Here is a 25,342-nt window from a genome sequence, read left to right on the forward strand (position 1 = left end):
AATCATATGTCAGCTTTAGAATATTAGCAATATAAGATTGACACTTTATTAAAACATGAAAGCAGAAAACTTTCTTCCATACTAGCAAGCGTGTTTCTGTACGCTGTTGGAAGTGTAAACAAGAAAGCGAAGTGCACTAAATGCCAGACATAATTTGCCTACCACCACAGCACATCATCAATAAATTATAATTTAACTAATTCTCATTTGCAGAAATCAGCACCAGCTGTCGCAGACAATATTTACTACTACTGTCCCCTGCGAGCGGCTATTTTAAAGCTGGCAATAGTGTATGTAGAAAAAGAGTATCTCTTCATTCGGATAATGTGAATAAACTGTGCTGCCTCAACTCTTGGCTAACTTAATTATAGACTTTCATAGACTGTTTTCATACCTACAATAATAATTACATTGTAACTTATGTACGTTGTACATACCACGTACTACTGCTAACAATTGTCTCTAGTATAATTAATTTATATGTAGTTGTATTATTTGGTTTTGAATATGCAGGATTTCGCTAGATTAGTTCTAAGATTGATCAAAGATTAACTGGTTCAAACCGAATATTAAACACAAATAACTCTTTATAATCGCTTTGCAGCTCTATTAATTTTTAATGTTTATATTCTCATGCGCCATTAACATTCAAGTTTTATCTGAACTTATATTTTAGAGTTACAGCAAAATTATTTTAGAGTTGGCTAAACAGTATATAGATGTTAAACAGTTTTTAGCAGCACTAAAGATTTGGTCAGTCGGGTATATTCAAATCTTTATTTTCTACCAGGTACACAAGGAGTCTCTATAAACATATGCCCAAGGAATCTCCTTGGAAAAATACACATTGAACCTTTATGAAACAATTACGCAAGGAATCTTTATTAATATATAAGAAAGGAATCTCCATGAAACTATACACAAGGAATATCTATGAAAATATAGACAATGATTCCCTATAAAAGTACAAACCTTTGAATGTCTATGAAATTATGCATGATAACCTCTATGAAAATGTACAGAAGGATTCTATTCGAAATATATACTTGAGATCGGACTATTGAATTGGAAATGTTCACAAAATGCTTCGTAGGAAACTGAATGGTCATGAATCATTTGTATTTCTCATAGATATGAACTTCCTTTAATTCTTTCAGTTCTTTTCATACACATAAACACATTTCTGTCATAGCGATGTTTGTCGTTATTGAGCGATGTTAATGAAGTTCAAAGTATTCCTCTTATCAATGAGGCCAGCTGTATTACACATTATGTCGTCTTCTTTTGAGGTTTCAAACCTGTCAGACTAACAAGCTAATTTATAATTAGAGGAAACAGCCATAGTAGAATAATCAGTTTATTATCCTGATTCCAAAAACAAAAAACTGCCAGACTAATTAATGAACAACATTTGAAGTCGTGCGCCTGAGGCCTGGTCATCCGCAGCTTTTTTGCTCCAAAAATAATTTTCATGGTATTCTGCACTTTAACAGTTGTCAATCTTTGCTATCAGGTCAAACATTTATTTTACAAGATTTTTAGTAGCTTTTGAATGAGTTTTAGTAACCAACTTTAAACTCATTTAGAAGCCTTATCTTGCCGCCTTTGTTTTCTACAAACAATTGAGAGAGCAATAAATTTGAGCAATACACATAATTCTAGGATCAACTCATGGACTTGACAATAATTTATCCTAGTAGATAGCAAACTTTCAAGTACTAATTATTAACAATTCTTTATATTCATGAGTACAAATTGTAGGCTATTGGTGCTTTGAGACAATTTAAAAATTGGTTGCATTTATGTCGAGCTTGGTTATTAAAATATCTCTCAATTGGATTGAAAGGTTCAATAATTTCTTGCTAAAACGATTCCTTACTATAATAATATATGTGTTTGTCTGCATGTTCAAAGCCAAAACTAAAGGTCAGGAAAAATGTGTCACCCTAGAAGTCAACTAAGGTATCTAACTTAGCTGCAGTTATGCAAACATCGGCTGGAGGATGAGACCACCTTGCAGAATGTAAGAGTAGTTGTGCACATAGTTATTACATTGAATGAACTCGCAATCGACTGCCAACATAGCATAAGTATAATTTATCATTGTCCACCCAATTGAACTAGGGTTAAAAATTAGACTACACATAGCAACAATGAAATAGCTGTAATGAAAACACAAGTACAAAGCTATTTCGACTTTTTCTGCCCTACAATAGTAACGCACATTTATCTGAAAATTAAAACTTGGTATTTAGGGTACTGATTACGACGCAATAATGAGAATGCATATTAATTGTTTGCTGAAACCCTTTCTAAAATGCCTTAAATATATACAATGCGCACTATCCGAGTTCAGCCCTATTCGTTGTAAGTTATAGTAAAAAGGAAACCAAAAAGAAAGGAATGACAAAATCTTAGCTTATAAAGTTGATGCTTAGTTTAGTACAATACATACTAAAATTTAGCTTTAGGTTTGTGTAAGCTGATTTAGTTTAGAGTAAACTTATTGTTTATGTTATATGTGTGTCTTGTTAGGAATAACTCTCCATATTACGGACTGCATGTATAACATTGTAGGGTTATATATTCTTCCAATCATAACAACTAAATACATGAAAGTTACTGTAGGTAACTATATTAATTAAGGTTAACCTACTATTTTGGTACTAATATTTTACTTTGTACAATACATATTTAAAACTTTGATGATTTTTACCAGAGCATTAAACCAGTACCACGGGTATGTAGACTATTGTATACTCTATTTTCACCTCATGATGCCTGCTGTAACACTGAAAGGAATTAAAAGCATATACATGTAACTGTAAAGCGAAACAGGCTTTATTTTGCCATCTCTTGCTGATTATTTCACACTTACATTTAAACACCTTTACATTTGTTTCCGTTTTTTTCTAAATTTATTCGAACTGCACAAAACACTCATAGAGTTAGAAAGTTACAACGATAACAGTTGTTATATGGTTAAGAAAAATAAACTGCCCATGCAAATATTTTTTATGACACGCGCAATGCCGGAATTTCATCTCCCGATATTTGAACTCAATAAATAATGGTTTTGTATGGTTTGCAACACGCTTCTAATTTTGTACCTACTGTACATGTACTACCTGCTTATTCTAAAACTTTCAGATACATGGACTTGATTTTATCAGCCTTTTTATTGGTTAATATTTTACAACTTTCTAAAAGTTGAGTAGTCAATTACAGACCAGTAATATTTCCTAGTTCATTTTAGAAGCATGTTAGAACGTGCAGGTTAGAACCTACAGATGTGGCCGGCATACGCTTCTCTTAAAATTTAGATTTCACCAAGCTTTGCTCTTTGCATAACTTTTCTTCAAGCATTAGTTAGGAGAATTTTAGAAAAAAATTATACAGTTTTAATTGTCATCAGGCAACATTGAGGTATGATAGATATAATTATGGAAGTTTGTATTAATGCTCTGTGCCTACCTGACAGGAGGGCAAACTGACAAAACTAACTTGTATGACAAGGCATTTTAGTAGAGCTAATGCTTGCTGTTATAATTGTGAACACACAACTCTAGATTGTTGAGAATAGTTATGCACAGAACAGAAACTAATACAAAATGTTTTTAGGAAATATTTTTTATAGTTAATCTAGCTTTTTTTGAGAATAAATATTTTAGTATCTTAAAGACACCATGTATGGTAAGTTCATGTTTACATGATGTTTATAGTAACCTCTTCTTTGAATATTGATACTATCAGCAGCTAGAGTTAGTATACTCCAGTTATATGGTATACACCAGTTATATAGTATACTCCAGTTAAACAGTATACACCAGTTATACAGTATATACCAGTTACACAGTATACACCAGTTATACAGTATACACCAGTTATACAATATACTCCAGTTATATGGTATACACCAGTTACATGGCATACTCCAGTTATACGGTATACTCCAGTTATACGGTATACACATGCTATACAGTATACACCAGTTATACAGTATATGCCAGTTATACAGTATACATCTGCTATACAGTATACACCAGTTATACAGTATACACCAGTTATACAGTATACACCTGCTATACAGTATACACCAGTTATACAGTATACACCAGTTATACAGTATACACCAGTTATACAGTATACACCAGTTAAACAGTATACACCAGTTATACAAATAAGTAATAAATACAAATAAGACTGGATTATGCATGAGGCAATCCAGTTAGCATAGAATATCAAACAACAACAATATTTTAGATTGTTTACATCTCCAATATTTACCAAAATGGGTTACTGCTCATTTTATTCAATTTATTTACAGTTAATTAAATGGGTGCCTTTTGTTGTTAGAATTCATCATGAACTTAACTTTGGTAAATGTTGCTGCTAAACTTTTGTTAACTAGTTTTAAGAGTTAGTGTTATAGCAGGTAATTTTTGTTGTTGTATTACCAAAATGTATTTGAGTCGTGTACAAAAAGGTTTGCGTAATTTTTAAGAAAAATTCCTGAAAAACTAAAGCTGTTTGCTTTGTTCCTTCAATTACGTAAGCGAAGTTAGCAAAATATGTCATGCATGCTAGTTTGCTGATAGGCCCATTTATGGTGGGAGATCACACGAGGCATACAAATCAAAGATTGTAACTGTTTTGTGAAGAATTTTGTCGATAAACGAACCAAGTCATGGTAAGCTTTTTAGCTGTTGTTGTTTTTTCTATTTATTGGTTAAAACTAGAAATATCCTTTATATTTGTTATGTCATCTAATACTAACATACCGACTACTCTGTAAGAGTCATTCTCTTCTGTCAACTTTCTTTCTTCAGATGCTTGCACTAATAGTAACTCATCGTAAAAATAATATTTCTGAAACTCTGATACTAGATGTCCTAGAAATTTGCTATATTTCTCGATTATGTGAGCGTTTTGAGAACTCCTATCATAAAGATGTTTGACAATATTTCTTTGTCTCCTGTAACATGCATCTGTCAGCCATTTGTATGTTCTATTCAATTACATAGTTGATGAGTTGCTGATCTTTATGATGCCATCGTGCATGAGGAAGCTATTGAAGTTCTTTTTTTTGTTCATAGCATAATAGCCATATCATATTGCATTTTCCTCCTCCCTTCCAACATTTGTGATTTTATTCTGACATGTGCCAGATTTGTTTAAGCTATGTTGCTAAAACTAGTAAATCATTTACAAGATATGTGTTTTTTTCTCATGTCAATTTGACTGCAAAATATTACCTTTAAAAATTGTTGCCTGTTTGGAAGTTTTCAATGTGGCTGCCTTCCAGAGTCTTCCAATTATTTGTCTTTAGCAAGGGTCAAATATGATTCATTAATGAGTTTTCAGTGTGAGTGTCAGTCTGTCAGCCCCACACAGTTATGTCAGTCCAAACATGTTATAAAACAACAGCCTGAACTGAAAAACAACTGGAATATTTCATCATGAAACAATTTATGTGATGATAATTGAGAACCTCTGAAAGCGTGTTCGTTTTGGGCTATAATTTTTGCATATTAAATTTAGCATGAAAAACTTGTTAATTATTTTTTAGACTCTGTTACATGAGTTCTAGGGTTATAATGCTGTACCAATTGCATATATCTGAGCATTTCATCTACTGACTTTTGCCTTTAACTTTTATGAGCTATTTCTAAAATTATAGTTCAAATAATAATATAACTGATGAAGGCTAAATCATGAACTAAGTTGTTGCAAACCCATTTGCACAATTAATAACAGAAATAAGCCAGTTTATAATTATCTTACACAAACGTAAGTTTTAAGTATTTTACGAAAGTCTCTTTTAACTTATTTTGCTAGACTTTGTAGAAGCTAATGTCTAATGTTTAATGCAAAGACACCGTTTCCATGATTCAGCGAGAGCGCAACTCTGAAGTACTGTACATCATGGAAACATAGTGATTGTTTGGTTAGTAACCTTACTGATGATAGTAAACTAAACTGTAATGTGAATGGGAAACATTGCTTCTGCTTATCAGAGTGGAACAAGGGCTGCATACCATATATCCCCACATATAAGCTTATCTTGAATATAAGATGACACGAGAAAAACAGCTTTGATCTAAGAGAAATCATAAAAATTTGCATATAAACTTACACTATAAATCATGACACGTCACACATACCTAAGAAAACAAACGCTGCAAAAAAGAGTATGGCTTTTGCCGACAGGCCCGTATTCCCTGGGGCCGCTGGCCGGCTGAGCTGCCCCAACTTTTTAGGAACTTTCCGCGGCTAGGTACTAGACAGTCAAACTTGGATAACTCGCCCTCAGATAAAATGTAACATTTCATCTCAAACACAAGGTTAACTCAAACGGACTTGTTTGGTCCGTTTCCCACAATGATACATTGCTTCAGATAAATCGACCTCAACATCCTTTATTTAAAAAGTTACTTGCCCAACGACTATGGAAACGTTTTTTTATCGCTGTAGAATATCACTTTATTCCAAGCCGTAGACACACACATCAACTTTTAGTAGTTCTTAAGCCTCATTATTATCATCATCAGCGGCAAAATATTCTTGTTAACAACCTTTATAAGGGTTTGCAAAATTTCTAGTTTTACCAATCATTTGCTTGACCATGTCCCATCGAAAGCGTGAAATTATCCGTATGAACTTATGATAAAATCGGCAAAATTGATCCTTGCTAAAACTCACAAAAGAATAAAGAATATTTCTTTTTTTCTGAGCGTTTTAACTGCAGCCAAGTTTTGCCTATTGTAATTTAAAAAAGTCTCATCAGTCACATCACGTAAAACAAAACAAATCTCAAAAAATAGGAAAATGTTGATATTATCCGATGATATTTTTTTAAATTTTACGTGAGTGGCAGGCTGAGGCCATACTTAAGAGAAACCTGCTGGGGCTTACACTGCCTCCTCCACACCCACAGGTGTTCATAACCAGTCGCCTAGCATTAGCCGCCTCAACTTGCAACCAGTGAATACAGACCCGTTTGCTGGCTCAGTACAAAGAGTTTATTTTTGGTGAGTATTGTATAATTAGCAATTCGTCTCTCTGTTAATCAAAAGACTTCAGTCACTCGTTTGTGTTGAGCCATTAAATAAGCTGCTTACATTTCACGCTGATGTTAGTTTCGCAATGCAAAACGCATTGGTGAAGTTGAGCTGGTAAATTTTCAAGTTGTAAATGTTAAAATTAAGTAGATATGATGTTATTATGTTTGCTTTTAGTAAGAATCGCAGTAAGTTTAAGCTGGACTGCTTATAATGGTGAACTATTTTTTGCGTTATGAATGGGCATAAATGCAGGGATATACAGTAATTTATAGTTTTCATACTTACAAATTTTGATGCGCTTGATAGGCTAAGAAAAACATAACCAATGTTTTTGAACCAATTGAAAGCTTTTTTATAGCCAATACAATTCTAAAATACAAGTTTCGCTTGGTAATAAGTCTTAAATTTGGTGGGCGTGGCTTATCAAGGACCCTATATTAGTAATTTCCAATGACTGGTATCTTCAGTCTGTGCCAAGCTTCACAAAATGGCCTTTTTATCGAGTCTTGTACTATTCGTTCTCTTAGTTACTGCTTCAAACGCTCGTCTCGTCGGGCTGAATGAAAAAGGTCAAAAATTGTTTCAATTGCGACAAAGCATCTACGCAGCTCGTGAACTTTTGCAGAATGAGTGTCCAACAATTTTAACACTTAATCATGGAATTTTTGACGACAGCGCTTTTCCGTTTCATCTTGAAGTCACCAACATGTTTCATAGCAAACTACTCGACAGTTTGGCTGAGTGCCTGGCAGGTTGAACCGCAGCTGAAAACATGATGGCTCCAACTCCATCAAACCAAAGTCGAGCAGAAGACGAAGTGTTTTCAACACCACCAACCAGTCAACAGTTGTTAACGGAGCAGCCTACAACCGAACGAACTGTGACTAGTGAGATGCCGCTACCTCAAGGTAAAAATGTGATGTAAACCATAATCAAGTATGTATATCAATAGTCGCTTTGTACTGAGAGGCTGTTGTACACTTATACATATGTTAACGTCAACTGTAATTCAACTATTTTACATAAGTTTTTTGTTGAAAGTTTTTAAAACTTTGAAACTTATGAAAAAACTAAATGAGTTCTTATGCAAGGTTTGTCATGAAAAAAGTAGACATTGTAAACCTGTTATTGCTAAAAGATCAATATTTGAAGTAAATTTAATAAACTTTGATGGATTGATCTTTATAATACTAATACTCAATCTATTAGTTTATATTTATTGTCATTAAAAATAACAAATAGAAAAAAATGAATCATTTGGTAAATATGCTAATGTTGTATCAAAAAAATTAAATAAAATATTTTAAGTTTTTTATTTATACAGATTGTCAAGAGCTGTATGACCAAGGAAATAGATGCTCCGGAGTTTATCAAGTCAACCCACCACATACAGATGGTGAACCATTTCCTGTCTGGTGTGACTTTTTTGATGGCCGAGGGTGGACTGTGTTTCAAAGGAGAGTAAATGGATCAGTCAATTTTAATAAAAATTGGACAGATTACCAGGCAGGATTTGGTGAGACAGATGGAGAATATTGGTTGGGTAAGTCAAAAATCAGGTTTTATGATGAAGTAACACTTTAAAACACCTTGAATTTCAATTCACAGTCGAGTTTATTGTAGACATGTTTACAGCGGTCATATCTACATATTCAATGCTAAGTGCGTCAAAAGGCACCTATATTGGAAAATAATTGTTTCAAAAAGCAATTTCTATTTCCTTGATACTTACTAACAGAAAACAATTTTTAATACTGCTTCCACCATAAAACAGTCGTGTCTAAACTGCATATGAATTCTCAGATATGAAAATAAAATTGAACTGCTTCTTTTAAAATTGATTATGTGAAGTAGTCTAGAGCTGACATTGCAGCAACTTTTTAACTGCTGAAGTACTGCCTTACCACATTCACTTCCTTTGTCGCGAGGACCAATTGTTAAAAGTTATGCAAAAGCTATGCTATGTGTATTATTGCATTGTTGCTTCAATAAACTTATAGTTTCTTATGTATTCAACTCTGTTGTTAACCACGATATGCATTAAGGTTGTGATAGGAATACTGTAACATTTGTATAGACTCAGTTTTTTTATAAGGGACAACAAAAGTGTTAGATATTGGCAAATTATTTAAATCTCTTTTATTTCCTTTTTTATATATTTTATGGAAACATTTCAGGTTTAGATAAAATCCATGCTTTGACCAGATCAAACACCAAACTTTCCATTTTCCTCAGAGCAGCAAATGGAACTACTGAGTCTGGAGTTTGGCCAAGTTTTTATATAAATGGGTTGGCAGATGGCTACAAGTTAACAGTAAGTATTTACATTGCATTAGGTAATATCAATTATACGGGTTCTGCCAAATTTTGTCACCAATCTGATAGTATAAAAAGGTTTGCAAGCTCTAAAAGCTTTAGTGACTATCAAAAAAAATTATAAAGTTTTATAACATTTTCTAAAATACTTCCCTAAGGAACTAAAAATGACCAGAATCTTGTAAAATTTTATAGGACTCTGAAAATTAATTTCCTAAAAAGCTAAAACAGTCAAGCCCAAAATATTGACTAAATGGGCTATTTATAGAATTTGACTTCTCATTAAAATACTGACTAAAATTGATGGTTTTTCAAAGTTTTACAATCTACTAATAATACTAATAATATATGTAAATAATCTTAATTTCCAAAAATAATTAACTTTCAAGCATTTCTTTTAAAAATAATGTAGTCTTATTTCAAAAATAAGTTACATTTAATTTAACATTTTACATTAAACAAGGGTAACTAAGTTAAGGTTATTTTTAACATTGTTAAAACTTTGACGAAAAAACTTAGTATTAAAATATTCATCTTTGGATTGTTACAGTAAAATTCTTTTTGCAGGCTAATAGCAATCAAGACTTTGATACTGTGAGCAAATGAATCACTATAAAATAATACTTTAGGATGTTCGAGTTATCTAGATTTTCACACAATTCAATTGATAATCTGCTACCGTAGTTTGAATTGGTTGTTATTTCAAAATAGTAAATGACTCAGCAGCTTTTGTGAACTTTATTAAAAGTATACATTAATTATTTAAAGTTTAAGATTTTAACTTTTTTATCAGGCCAAAAGAATTATTTGATAATCTCTATAAAGCTTGATGCCCTGATCCATATTAACCATTGTTGCTGTCTCAAGTATTGACACCCACTGAAACCATGATGGTAGCATGTCTTTAGATTAATATCTCATTGGTAGTTTAGTGCTTTTTGAAAGCGTTAATCTAAGAAAAACGTAAAAAGATTATCGGGTTTAATCTGATAACATAATAGAGAAACAGAAGCATGCTCTAATTATTTAAGAGACAGCTTTTACTTTTATTATCTTCTCTAACAGATAAGCGATGATGGATATCGCGGGAGTTTAACAAGCGCATCTCTAGTCTACCATAATGGTATGAAATTCAGCACTCCTGATCGGGATCAAGACACCAACTCAGGCAACTGTGCTCAAGGCAATAAAGGTAACTCTGCTTTGCTAGAGATTTATCAGTTTTTGGTAAACTCCTTTTTTACTCAGTTCATACATTTAAGTATAATCATTTAGCTGATGTTTAAATATTGTCTCGCGTCTAATGTAGATGCATAAGTTAGTTTACTTACTTTCATCACAAAATACGCGACTCTTTCACCAGAAGCTAAAAATAACTCAATCATAACAACACTTTCTAACAAAAGGCTTTAGTTTAAACAAACAGCATTTCTACCAATTTGTATTTTGGCCACAAAAATTTTGTCAAAATAACCATGAACAAATTATTTTATTCATATTTACATTGCTAACTTTTTAAAATAACAGTGTTTTAGCTACAAGGTTTTCAGTCCCGCCAAAGGTTAGGTTAGCCTAAAACATCTGTACATCATTTTAATGTCAAAATTCAGCCAACTTTCTAAATAAGTGAGCCTATGTTTATACACATAAATAGCATAGGCATTTTTAGACCACTTTTTAGTTGAAAAAAATATGTTTTTTAGGTTTTTAAACTTGGTGACTAACTACAGATTGACAACTCCTGACAAAGTGAATGCCCGATTTATGGAGGTTTTATAGGAAAATAACTGGGAGAATACAGATTAGAAAGATGTTTTATTATTGGGGAAAATGTGGTCATAATTGATATGCATTAATACAGAATCTATAATGTTGGTTTGAACAAATATATTGATAGACTTTTTCGGTATGTAAGTCTTAAAATATTAGCAAGAGTGTGGTCTGTCTGCTTTAGTGGTTACAGTATGTAACCAATATGACTTTTGACTCTCCATAACACTGGAGTAAATTGTGCTCGGCAGAGTGAGAATAGACAATTAATAGTTAGCTCACTGTAACGCAATGTATGGACACTGTTAACAAGGACTATAATAGTTTGTAGAGTGCTGCAGGAAGTAACTGAAAAGGTTCACTATAACTAATTTAGTAATTCACTAAATGTTTGCAGACCAACAACCGATGGTAATTTCTCATAACTTTTTAATGGTTTCTGTCGGCCATTTCAGTTCATAGATCAATCAGGACTTAGACACATTATATTATGATGTTAGTTTAAACAGTTATTCGTCATCAATTTGTTGTATTGTAGCTGGCTGGTGGTTCAAAAGCTGCTACTATTCTTTACTGAATGCTTTGGACTGGAAACGAATCTATTGGAGATCCTCACCTACCACATATTTCATTGAATCCGTGATGAGAGTCACCCGAGATTAAATAATACGTCACCCTTTTGTACAGTAAATAGTTCAACTAACTTGAAAATAACAAGCTTATGCAAAATCGACCTTTGCAACAGAATTAACATCACTTTGCACAGTACATCACAGAACATGAAGTCCACCTCATGCACTAAGAATACGCTAACCAAGTGCATTCTGTTATTCAAATAAATACATTTAGATGGTGACACTATTAAAATGTTATTATTCATTGATTACACATTTTCTATCAAGCGTTGTTTTGCTTATCTTGTATAACTGAAATAAATTCTCTTTAGTTTAAACGATTAAATTGATAAGGCAATTAGCTCATCAGTGAATGACTATTTTTACAAGAGATTCATCATTTTTGCAGTAATGTTTTCAATACCTGAGATATATAGTATTTAGCACTTTATTATTCAAACTATAATTAATTGGTGATGACTTTTGAGCTTCAATATTTCATATTATTACCTAATAAGCATATTGTAGCATATTTGGATGTTTTAGCAATATTTCTGAAGTTTCATTTCGACTATTTTCTTTTTGAAATAAATGTGGTATTCTGCTATAAGTAGCATACTGAGTTTGATGATCGACTACATGCATTTTTAATTATTGTAAAAATTAGATCATCGCTAGTACAATTAAATTAATATAACCAAACTTGACTCATTTACTTGTACATTTTTGATAGTTAAGGAACATAGCAAAAGGTTATTAGCTAACAAATACGTTTAAAAAAACTTAAAAGCTCACATGTTACCACATACTCATAAAATATTTTTCTTCTCTCAAATGCACAATAAAAGACTAAATGAGCAAAATCGAATGTATTTTCATTTCATCTTGTGTTTCCGTGAACCGATACATTGGTAAAAACACGTAACTTAGCATAAAATTTGCATTTTGCTCGTAATGTTTAGATTTCTATTTTATAAGATTTTTTTTGTCTTTTCCTGACGGAAAAATAACAAAATTAAAAGGAAGTAAATTAAGTCAAGTCAACTCAGATTTGAGGCTAAAGATGGTTTTAAAGCCAATTAGGAGGATACAAATAGCTACATATATATATATATATATAGCTATTTGTATATGTATACATATACATATATAAATGTATATACATGTATATACACACATATATATATATATATATATATATATATATATATATATATAAATATATATATGACTACAATATGACTACAATGACTACAATATAGCCAGCAAAGAAAAAGAAAAGGTAGAGAAATATCTCCCTCTTGGAGAAGAGATTGAAAAATGCTGGAATGTAAAAACAACTGTATTCCTAGTAGTCATTGGGGCACTGGGCGCAATAACACCAGCGCATAAAATGTGGCTTGCCCAACTACCAACAACGACCAACTCAGGTGAGTTGCTGAAAAGTGTGCTATTGGGAACAGCTAAGATCTTGAGGCGAGTGCTCAAACTCCCAGGTCTCTGGTCGGAGACCCGAGTTAGAGCAGAATTTACCACCCACACAGAGTATCTGGGGTGAGGAAACAATATATATATATATATTTATATAGTGTAAAGGATCTGACTCCGGTAGCTGAGTCAGCTTTACTTCCTAACAAGGGAGTCGCGACCTGGGCTACTGGCCGGCCTTGTCCGAGGCCTGATTGACCTGCCCGCGGCGGTCAAGTCAGTCCAAGACAAGAACCTAGTAGTCAGGCCTGCTCCGAAACCAAACCCCCGGCCTGCCTCTAGATCTCTATCTCAGGCTAGTCTGGATCCGCTAATGGCTGGTCTTAGGACTGGATCTCTTGTGCCATGGCACACCCGATCGAGTCTAGACAAAGCCGTGGATAGCCCCCTAGCCTTCTTAGAGTCACCCTGGCAGTTCTGTCTGATGGTTGCAAATGAGCCTGCTTGTACAATCAATGAGCCAACCATGCAGGCGTCAATAGAATCAGTTCGTTTGAGTATGTAGTAGTTTTATTATCGATATCTTCAACACAAGTGTTCACAAGTATGAGTGGGTATCAAGCACACCTTGCCTATTTACTGCGCTGGTTTAACCAGTGCCTATAGTCAAGCTCCGCCTACCGATCTATTTATAGCACAAAGGATATGCAAGATATAACAGGATTAGTACAAGATAAACGGAAGGTTATATAAAAAAAGGGCAGTTCAGTAATATGGTTATATAATAAAAAGGCAGTTCAAGTATGTGATTATATAACATAAAGGAAGTTCCAGAGGTTCAGGTAAATGCTAGTGCGGATAGATATATATAAGTGCAGTAAATAATATACATGTATGTCCTGGTCCTCCACACTCTTCCCCCAGTTGTTTGGCCAGGGGTGAACAATTAAGGGAGTGTTTTCAGCGGAAACGTCGCGCTTGTGCTCTCAATCTCTGAGCTTCGATACGGCATTCCTCGGCCATCCGGATGTAACGTTGGTATCGTTCTTCTTCTCTTTCTGCTCTTTGCCTCGGTTTCTTCCAGGATCTCATCTAATTCTGTCAATAATTCTTGCAGTTCTTGGTCCTCGATGGCTCCGGTTTTATCTGAAGTCGGTCTCATATTTAATTTCGCGATATAGGTTTGTGGAGAGAGCTGGTTATTTGTTAGCGTACAACGGTTGAAGTGACTGGAAACAGTATCAATTTCAGAAGATGGCCACTCCTCCTTGATTTTCTTCATCTGCCTCCATCTCCGCCCCCTTTTCCGAGATGTTTCGGTCAGATATGATTGATTCTGGTTGCTCTTCCACGTGTTGGCTCGCGGCCATCATTTCTTCTAGCTCGGCAACTGACTCTTTTAAAATTGTGTATTGAGACATCAGTTCTAGATTCGTCCTCAGGCCTTCCCTCTCTATCAAGGTTTCCAGTTTTTCCACCATAACTTTGGTAGACTGGTACCGTTCCCTGAGTTTGGCCTGTCTTTCTCTGGCTTCCAATCCTTCGTCTTCAGGGTCGATTTGGTGGCACACAGTCTGGCCGTATCTGATGGGAGGTCCCACCATCCGCCGGGGTCTCTCGTCTCGTCTTCCTCCCATACTATTTTCTGCTCCCCTCGGTTCTGGGTTTATTCGCACCTCTTCTTCAGCTGGTGCTGGTATATAAACATCGGGTTGGGGCAGATCCCTTTGCTCTGTGACCCCGGAGTCGGAGGTCTCATCGACTGAGGTGTTGTCTGCTTCTCCTTCTGTCAGATCCTGCTCGGAAGGCTCCACCGGGGGTTCGGGACAGGGCCCGAGACTCGGTTCCTCTGGTTCTGTGTTGGATACACCGGGTTGCTCTGTTGCCTCTCCAACCCCCTCGGTAGGATTGTGACTGCCCGAGGCAGACCCTCTCTCCCTGGCCAGGACCTCCAGAAGTCGTCTCCTGATTGTGTCACTGTCCATATCCGGGGGCGGTTCCATCCTCTCTTGCCGCGTTGGCGGAGGGGGCTCCCTTCTAGTGTGCTCTACTGTGGGCAGCATCTCTTCTAGCCCTTCCAGCCTCCTCTCTCTCCGTCCAGTGGCACCTCTCATGTTTGGCCTCCTAGAGGGTTCCTTGGTGGCCGGGGCCCTCCCATCCGCCTCCGGACACGCATAGTATGGTTTTAGTTTCTCCTCGTTTTGTACTGATATTTGTCCTTGTCTTTCCACTTGGTAAATATGGTTAGGATTACACCTAGTGACTGTATAGGATCCAACCTATTTGGGCAGTAACTTGGGGTTTTCTCCTCGTCTACGTCTCTTGTTGACCAGCACTACCAAGTCACCTGCCTCAAACAACAGGGGCTCCTCTTCATCCTCCACTCGGATCTTCATCTGGCGTTCCCGGAGGATTTCATACGTTTCCTCCAGTCGGCTGGCTAGTTCCAGGACGTAGGGTCGTACCGCCTGGCCAGTGACTGCAACGGGTTCTGAGAGCTGGTCTGGCAATCGCAGTTCCCTGCCCATCATCATGTAATTCGCGGTTGCTCCCGTGGCGGAGTGGGTAGTGCCTCGGAAAGGCCTCATTATCTGTGGTAGCAACAAGTCCCATTCCGTAGGTCCACGGCGCAGGAGCAAGGCTCTTAAGGAATCTCCTAGGCTCCGATTGTTTCTTTCTACTACGCCATTCCCCTGGAGGTGGTATGGTGTAGTCCGTGTTTTGTCTATGTTCCATAGGCTACATAATTCTCCCATGAGTTTAGACTCAAATTGGGCTCCTTGGTCGGAGTGTAGTTCCTCGGGTAGGCCAAAATAACAGAACACCCTTTCATCCAGGGTCGTGGCTACCACCGGGGCAGTCGCATCCAGAATCGCTATTGCATCCTGCCATCTGGAGAAGTGGTCGCTAATCACTAGGATCCACTTATTCCCCCGGCTAGTCACTGGCATAGGTCCCACCAGATCGACCGCTAACTTCTGCCACGGTCGCTCGGCGTATAATCGGTGTCTGCTTTTGGTTGCATGATTCCCACCGGTCTTTGCCACCTGACAGATCTCACACGTCTTGATGAGTCATCTCACGTCGGCATTCAGTCCCGGCCAGTACCAATTGAGCAGTAGTCTTTTTACGGTCTTGGGAACCCCCGCGTGGGCAAGCCTGTGCGTGTCCCACATCACCCGATTCCGGTCCGCCCGAGGACATAGGGTACACTATCTGGGGTTGGCCGTCCGTCGCTAGTCTGACCTCCAAGACGCCGTTAGGGGACAACCTCAGAGCTTCCCGTCTTTTATGTAGGATCCGGAGCTCATTACTCCCTAGAGCCAGCTCCTCCTCTGGTAGCTCTTGATCATTTTTACTGCCCAGTACATCCTGGCTACGGCTTGTGTCCCTTCCACTTGGCTCTGCTCCAGCTGTCGGAAATTTCGGTCCCCTGGTAGCTTAATTGCGGCCACGGTGTCAGACTCTCCTTCCAGCAATGCCTTTTTTGCTAGGGCCCCCGTCTCGCTCCTCTATTCGGATACACTTTCGACAGTCGTTTGGGCAGACCTGTCGACTCAGGCTGTCGGCATTCCCGTGCTTGACCCCTGATTGGTGTTCTAGTAGGTACGAGAGTTCCGACAGAATCTCCAGCAACTGAGCTACTTGAGCCGACGGCTCCCTCCTCCTACACAACCATCTCAGGGAGGCATGGTCCGTGCGGAGCACGAACTGTTGTCCATACAAGTAAGGCCGGAAGTGTTTGACGGCTTTTACTACGGCCAGGAGCTCTCGGCGCGTCACACAGTAGTTTTTTTCTGCTGGTCTTGCTGTAGTATGCCCTTACGGTCTCCCTACCTCCTTGGTTCTGGGACAGGACGGCCCCCACCCCCACATTACTGGCATCGGTGTCCAGAGTATATTGACTCTTTGGGTTGGGGTACCCCAACACTGGTGCCGAGATCAAGCCTCGTTGGAGAGTCTCGAATGCCTGCTGTTCTTCTTCTCCTCACCTCCAAGGCTTCCCTTTGCTAGTCAAGATCGTGAGTGGTTTGGCATTAGTGGCGTAATCTCTCAGGTACTGCCGGTAGTACCATGTGGTCCCCAGGAAGGCCTGCAGTTCCTTTATATTTCGAGGGGTCTGCCATTCGGTCACCGCTTTTACCTTTTCTGGGTCCGTGGACACTCCTTCCGGGCTCACCACATGGCCAAGATACCTCACTTTCCTCTGGAGGAGCTCGCATTTAGAGGGCTTCAGTTTCAGCTGCGCGGCGGCGAGTCTCTGGAAGACTTCTCCCAAACGGGCCAAGCGGGTCTCGAAGTCCGGAGCTATGACGATGATGTCGTCCAAGTATAACAAGAGGGTTTTCGAATGGAGCCCGTGGAGTACAGACTCCACCAGACTTTGGAAGGTGGCAGGGGCCGACGTCAATCCACAGTGCAGTACCTCCCACTTCCACAACCCACTTCTCGTGGCAAAGGCGGATTTCTCTTGGGCGTCTGGATCTAACGGTACTTGCCAGTATCCACTGGTCAGATCCAACGTACTAAAAAATCGGCTTCCCGCCAGGGCGTCCAGGCTCTCATCAATCCTAGGAATGGGGGACGCATCCTGTTGGGTGACCGCATTCAGTTGTCAATAGTCAATACAAAATCTCCACCCGCCATACTTCTTCCTCACCATGACGACGGGGGAACTCCATGCTCCATTGGCAGGCTCGATCAAACCCTTTTCCAGCAGTTCCTGTACTTGCTTATCCACTTCTGCCTCTTTGAGGGGTCCCAACCGGTGGGGGAGTTGTCTGACCGGCCTGACACCCTCCATCAGGGGTATGCTGTGGGCTATTCAGTCGGTCCTTCCTACGTCGCCATCATACTTGCTGAACACGTCCTGGTACCTGGTCAGAAAATAGGCCAAGCTCTACCTCTCTCTTTTGTGCCGGCATCCTGGAAGGGCCTGCCGATACAACTTAACCAGGTGACCCGGGACGGCTTCCCCTGTCCGTACAGCGGCACACCCTACTCCTGATTCGTCGAGGCTCCTGTGTTCCGGCCCAGACCAGATATCCGTCTGTATGTCATCTTCTTCAACAGCCGTGTATGAGCCAATGTCGTGCCCGGCGCCCAACTCTATAGGTTGATGTCCGGGGTTCAGGCATCGTATGGTGACATCACCCCTCTCTCCAGGTCGGTTCAGGCTACAGGCTATGGGTATGTGTGGATCAGAGCCCTCTATGAAGCCCACAGGAACATAATTTTTGGCAGAAATCTTCTCTGTCACTCTTACCTCCAACAAGGGAGGGATAGTAACCTTCTTCCAGGTGTGAACGTTGGACACCATTATCCTCCCGTACTTGTCGGTGCAAGTAAGTTGCCTATTCCCTAGAGAAATGACGGGTCGGGCAGATTCAATCTGACACTTGTGGGAGATCAGGAAAGGCATACCCAGAATAGCATCTTCGCTGATCTGGCTTACAAGGAAGTTCTCCTCTATAGCCACGTCACTGATCCTTCCGGTTAGCCTTATCAGTCCATTAAACTGGAGCTTGCTACCATCTGCCATGAGTCCATACTGGTCATTCTCTTCCAGCTGCACCTTCACCTGCTCCGGCATTCTGTCCAACACCTTTTTGGAGAGCAGGTTAGTGTTGCAGCCGGTGTCTATGAGATACAGTAGGTCTTGCCTCTCTACCTTTCCAGGTAGGAAGTAGCTTGACTTATGGGGTTCTTCCAAGGCCCCAACCCTTGGCAACCCTTCCTCCGCTGCGGCGGTATCGCGCATCTCTTCTGATTTTTTTCTCCTCGGACGTCCCCTAGGCCTGTCCGGGGGTGGACTCTTTCTGAGCTGGTCCTCCAGGCTTTCCTCGGGAATAGCTGGCCTTGTGCTCTCCCCGTACCGGCCTGTCGGACCCGACACCGGACTCTTGTGTTGACCTAGATTCCCTCCTCGGAGATGGCCGCCTCAGGTCGGCCCCCGTCCCTCTTTGGGTACCTGCCCTTTGGGGGGTTCGGCCTTATTCCAGCCCCTTTCGCCTCTGGGTCCGTGATACTCTGGTCTCTGGAGATGCTCCGTCATTGCTGGGTCCTCGTTCCGTCCCGATCCAGTTGATACGGATCTCCTGAACGGATCAGCGCCGGTGGGGCCATCTCTCTCCGACCTAACCTGTCTAGGTTTAAGGTTGGGTTCCATCTGGGTCGCCAGCTCCCCCTTCCTCACCTGTACAGCGTTGGTCTCTCGAGAGCTTCAGTTACCACTGAATCCGCTCTCTGTCCCGACCCTAGCTGTCCAGATCTCTCGGGGTGCTCGGCCCTAGTCGGACCTCCCTTCCGCCCTGGCCTTTCCCGGCCTCCGGGTGGCCTCTCTGGTTCTTAGGTACATCCATAAACTCTTCTTCTCTTGCCCCGTCTCTGGGTCTGGTGGAGGTACTGCCGCTGCGCCTGCTTGGCCGCCTGTGGCGAGTCCCGGGGGCTCGCCTCGCATTCCTCTTCCCTCTCGTTCAGTTCCCATAGACTTTGGTAGGGGTTGTAGACGGGAATCGTCTCTGCCGGGGGCCTCTCAACCGGTGCCGCGGCTCTAGCCGGATGCTGCCAACCCTCCGGGTCAACCCCAGATTCCCTTCAACTTGTTTTGTTAAGTTGTCTGAGTTTTTCGTGTCCGGGTGCCCTATTGCAGCCAGCAGGTGGACCTACTGCTGCGGGCTGTAGGCATTTCCCTGGTCCTGCCTATAGGGCGTCCCCTGATTTGCTTGCCTCCGCGGACAACTTCTCCTCCGGTGGCCTTCCTGGTTGCATCCCCAGCATCTCGCCATTTCCTTTTTCTTGGCCCCGCTTTCTGGAATAGGCTGCGGTCGATGGATGTACAACTTTAACTTGGCCACTTCTTTGGCTTGGTCTGTCACCGAGGTCAACAACAGCTCAAGGGTATTCGGGGTGGTCCTAGCCACCACAGCCGGCTCTTCGAAGGCCCGTTCTCCTTCGCCCTGCCCTGTCTCATCTGGCTGGACTGCCCTGACGTCCGACCTGAAGGGTTGGGTTTGGTGAGACGCTGTACTAGGTCGAACCTGTAAGTACTCGTTCCCTGCTCTTACGGCTGCCTCTAACGTAGGGGTAGGCACCGCTAGCAGATGTCTCTGTAAATAAACATTACCCAGTGAACCACAGAACGTGTCCACGGCCTTCTCTTTTTTCAGGCGATCCGACATTTCTCCAAACGCGATGTCGGTCAGCTTCTCTATTTAGGTGGCGTGCTCAAATAGCGTGGCGTGCTGGTCTTTTTTCAGGCCCTGCAGTTTGGTTCTGGCTTCTTTGGGCGTCAGTCCAAACCTGGCACGGAGGTTGTTAAATACGGCGTGTATGGTCTGCCCGTGTCCACAGTCCTTAGCCTGCCCTCGCAGTCTCTCTCGAATGTGTAGCAGCGCGAACTCTGGCCCCCAGTCATTTGCAACGGCTACATCGTTGAACTGCCTGATGAAGGCCTCTACATCGCTATTCCTGTCATATTCTGGGGCTCTGAATGTTTCTCTGGGTGCAGGGGGTCCCTGTGTTCCCTGGTTGATGAGCAGTCTTTCCAAGACAACGGTCAGTCACTCTAGACCTCCTAGCCTCTCCGTTCGGAGAGCTTCCGGTCTTTCCGCGCTGCGAGTCCGTCTGGTCATACCTGCGTCGTATTTAGTCCCTGTTAGTTGTCCTGTTGTGGGTTCAGCACATCCCACTGCTGCCACCAGTGTAAAGGATCTGACTCCGATAGCTGAGTCAGCTTTACTTCCTAACAAGGGAGTCGCAACCTGGGCTACTGGCCGGCCTTGTCCGAGGCCTGATGGACCTGCCCGTAGCGGTCAAGTCAGTCCAAGACAAGAACCTAGTAGTCAGGCCTGCTCCGAAACCAAACCCCCGGCCTGTCTCTGGATCTCTATCTCAGGCTAGTCTCGATCCGCTAATGGCTGGTCTTAGGACTGGATCTCTTGTGCCATGGCACACCCGATCGAGTCTAGACAAAGCCGTGGATCGCCCCCTAGCCTTCTTAGAGTCACCCTGGCAGTTCCGTCTGATGGTTGCAAATGAGCCTGCTTGTACAATCGGTGAGCCAACCAGGCAGGCGTCAATAGAATCAGTTTGTACGAGTATATAGTAGTTTTATTAACGATATCTTCAACACAAGTGTTCACAAGTATGAGTGGGTATCAAGCACACCTTGATTATTTACTGCGCTGGCTTATATAGCCAGTGCCTATAGTCTAGCTCCGCCTACCGATCTATTTATAGCACAAAGGATATGCAAGATATAACAGGATTAGTACAAGATAAACGTATGGTTATATAACAAAAAGGGCAGTTCAGTAATATGGTTATATAATAAAAAGGCAGTTCAAGTATGCGATTATATAACATTAAGGAAGTTCGAGAGGTTCGGGTAAATGCTAGTGCGGATATATATATAAGTGCAGTAAATAATATACATGTATGTCCCGGTCCTCCACAATATGTATAAATAAATATATATATATATATATATATATATATAAAATTGGGTAAAAATGAAAGTTAAAGTTAAGTTTGAAACCACTTTATTACTAATAGTTTCATATTGCCATGCAATAATCATCAGATAAAATTGTTAGCACTGAAAACGACTTATATATAGATGGAAATAAAAGCGTAGGTCTGAAAATACCTAAATACACCACTGATACGTAGGATTAAAATTAGCAAGCAACACGATTTAAAGCCTCAACAATGCAGAAGTTAAAAGTTAAGTCTTAAAATTGCTTAAAAGGAATTTGCCAGCATGTCTACATGTTGAAACTAGTTCACAGCGTTTGTTTAAGGTAGCAATGTTAGGATTGTATATAATTTAAAATTTCTCATACAGACATAGGTTGCATCTGCCTGTGGTCTTGTTGTATGATGTAGCTCTTTTGACTATGCTCCACTTGATGTTATATTCTATGCCTTGGTCTTTTAAGGTCCATATGTGCTTACTGAGCTCGGTGCTTGATCTTTTCTCTACATTTCTAAAGGTTGTCATATGATTGTAATAGCGTTGTTTGAATGTGGTGTCAGTCAATCCTATGTAATGTTCGTCCGCAGATTGATCATTGGTGGTGACTGTCGCCTTATATATAATTGACTTGCTCAGGCACTTTCCTTGTAGTGGGTAGCCATTCTTATGTCGGCAGTTGCATTCTCTTGGTTCTGTAGTTATAGGGGTCTCATTGTGATGCTGCAGCAATCTATTTTAATATTGAGCACTTTCATGCAATAGACTGTTCATACTGCATCTACTGTATATATATATATATATATATATATATATATATGTATGCTAGTAATATATCTGGTTGTATTTGGATATGTTTCGGTTATATAATAACAATCTATGTTCAATGTATTTAAACCATAACTGCCACGAACAACTTTTATCGTAATTACTAGGTAAATCAGACATGCTGATTCCGATTTTGTAATCAAAATAAAGATTAGGCCACTAAATTTCAGAGTAATAAAGGATTTTTTATAGTGTTTTAATATGGTACTTGACGTAACCTTGCTTTTTAGGAACAGAAGTTACGTAAAGATGTTTAGACCGATTTAGAATAATAGAGATGGGTGTTTTAAAATCTATTAATATCTAAATCCAGCTTTAAAAATAATATCAGTCTTTTTTGAAAGGTAGATAAGCTATTTAGCATTGCATATTTAAAAAGCACGATAACAACGCTAGCTCGTGATAAAACCGCGCTTTTTGAGCTCATTTTCCTCGGCGTCCAGCCCATTTAAACGTCATGTAACAAGCTGCGAGCAATTTTAAATAGTTTATAACCCTTTCATAAAAAAACTGAAATTATTTTACAGGCTGGTATTAAATAATAATGGGTTTTAAGACACCCATCTCTATTTTTTTAAATGGGACTAAACTTTCCTAACTTCCGTTTCTGAAAAAGCTAGGTTTTGTCACATATTTATGGGCGGAGCTTGTAATGCCGATTGTGTTGTTTTCGAAACGGATATTGAAACGCTTTAAAAAAGCCTAAATGACTTTGAAGGTTAGTGGACTAATCTTTATTTTGATTACAAAATCGGAATCAGCGTGTCTGATTTACCTAGTAAATACAATAAAAGTTGTTCGTGACAGTTATGGTTTAATAACACTCTGTTGACTGTTCAATGTAGCTGGTATTCAATGACATCAAGGCGACTCAATGTATTGATCAAAAATAACTGATTTGAGTGCAGAGACTTCTTCCGATTGGTTTTCCATGTTTGTCCTGATATGCAGCTAGTTTAAAATAGCCTATATTGAATGTGGTTACCTTAGAACTGGTACATTCACTGAAATACTCATGTGACCAAATATAATATAACAAGTAAGTGACAGAAAATTGGGTAGCTTTCATACTGTACAATGAAACTAGTTAGTCCAAAAACTATATTGGAAATTTAGCCTATTGTTTAGGGCATGGGCTCTCAAACTCATTTCACTCAGTTCCTCTATTTTGCTTTATATTACATTTTATGCTCTCTATACTTATTACTCACATGACTAAAAACATAATATATAATCCTGACTTGTTGCACATATCTCAACATATCAACACATTATTAATGTTATACAACAAACATAAAAAACACAACAATGAATGATATTCGGCATGGATATGAATTTGTTTCTGACTATGTAAACTGATTATCCAATCACAATCTTGAGGGATCGATTAACATAAACGGTATTTCTGACTACATTATTAGCAACTAGTGTTATAGACAAAACTGAATTTTAAATTATGAAATCAAAATTCATGCATCGTTGCAGGACATAAATTAAAAATTTAACAAATCAGGCATCTCTCTGTTACCCCATCTATATTCAAAATTACCCCCAGGTAGAACTTTGTTCCTGGTTGGGAACACCTAGTTTAGGAAATAAGTTGTTGCTGACCCTCAAATGAAGTGTGTTTTATGTAGCATTTTTATGGTAATGGCTATTTATGAGAGACCGTTTTCGCTTCTCAAAGTTCTACGGTAGTTATTTTAATGAATAAACTGTCACGTTCAAATGCTTGTTCCCAAAAGCAAAATAAAGCTTGGAATACTTTTAGTCTACTACTAAAACCAGACCTCTTGTAATACTATTATATGAGAATTTTGAGCACACAAATATGTGATGATCATTAAGAGATTACCAAGAATTAATGTGATAGCATGACATGATAATTATAAAATATTATATTGAATAGTAGATGTCAGCTGCCAAAAAAGCATACCATTTTTTTCAAACTTTATTAAAATAATAAATTAATTTTAGTTTGTTGTATCAGGCTGGAACAGTCTAGTGAAAAGTATCATAGATAGCTGCTGATGAAAAGATGAATTCTTAGCATAAACGTGATGATAACTTTATTTCTGAAATTTGATGGTTTTAATGCTTGCTACAGCTTATGCCTTTGCATATGTTCGTTCAACATCAATATATATACATACTGATTTAATTGTAAACACAAAGGACAGTAATGAAGATACAAAGACAAAATATATTTTTTACTTTTATCACTATACAGTGATAACTTTCCTCCAAAAATTAATGTTGGCCAGTTTGTGTACTGATTACGACGCAATAACGAGAATAGTGATTTGTTGTTGGCCAAAATTTATTAAAGGTTAATTATACGTTTATGTTATATGTCTTTCTTATTGGCAAGAACTCCTCAGTTTATGTCCAGCACATAGTACATCTTCTTCCAAATCACAATCCCTGAATATACAAAGTTAGTGTAACTATAATAGTTGAGGAAGTTAAAACATTATTTTGTTACTAGTATTCCATTAGGTACAGTAAACATTTAACGATTAGACAATATTTATCAGGGCATTCGACAAGTACTATAGGTATTCTTGTAACTGTATATAATATTTTTGCCACACATTGCCAACCCTGAATGAACTTAAAATATATCATTATATACCAAATGACCTTTCATTAGAATCATAGCAGAACAGGCTTTATTATGATATTTCTTGTTTACTATTTTACATCTATATTGACACACCGGTCCATTGGTTTCATTTTTATTTTAGTTTATTGGAGCTGCACAAAATACTTTTTTCATGATATGAAATTAAAAAATAGGGTGTTAACAGTTGTTAAATGTTAAAAAAATTTTATGCAAAGTTCTT

General features: G+C 38.9%; 2 protein-coding genes and 1 pseudogene across 2 annotated transcripts in view; 2 read left to right on the forward strand and 1 right to left on the reverse strand.

Annotated features, from left to right (window-relative positions):
- Window positions 1-25,342, forward strand: part of LOC137397228 (cyclin-dependent kinase-like 1) — a 485,333-nt pseudogene that overhangs the window by 369,859 nt on the left and 90,132 nt on the right.
- LOC137397226 (uncharacterized) overlaps window positions 1-25,342 on the reverse strand; it is a 131,914-nt gene that overhangs the window by 66,783 nt on the left and 39,789 nt on the right. The gene's annotated exons all lie outside the window — the stretch shown is intronic.
- On the forward strand, window positions 7,547-11,813 carry LOC137396646 (angiopoietin-related protein 1-like). The gene is made up of 5 exons (XM_068082962.1): window positions 7,547-7,972; window positions 8,389-8,607; window positions 9,242-9,378; window positions 10,446-10,572; window positions 11,689-11,813. The coding sequence occupies exons 1-5, from the start codon at window positions 7,837-7,839 to the stop codon at window positions 11,811-11,813; spliced, it is 744 nt and encodes a 247-aa protein (XP_067939063.1). The 5' UTR covers window positions 7,547-7,836.

Source organism: Watersipora subatra, chromosome 5, assembly GCF_963576615.1.
Source record: "Watersipora subatra chromosome 5, tzWatSuba1.1, whole genome shotgun sequence".
NCBI lineage: Eukaryota > Metazoa > Bryozoa > Gymnolaemata > Cheilostomatida > Watersiporidae > Watersipora > Watersipora subatra.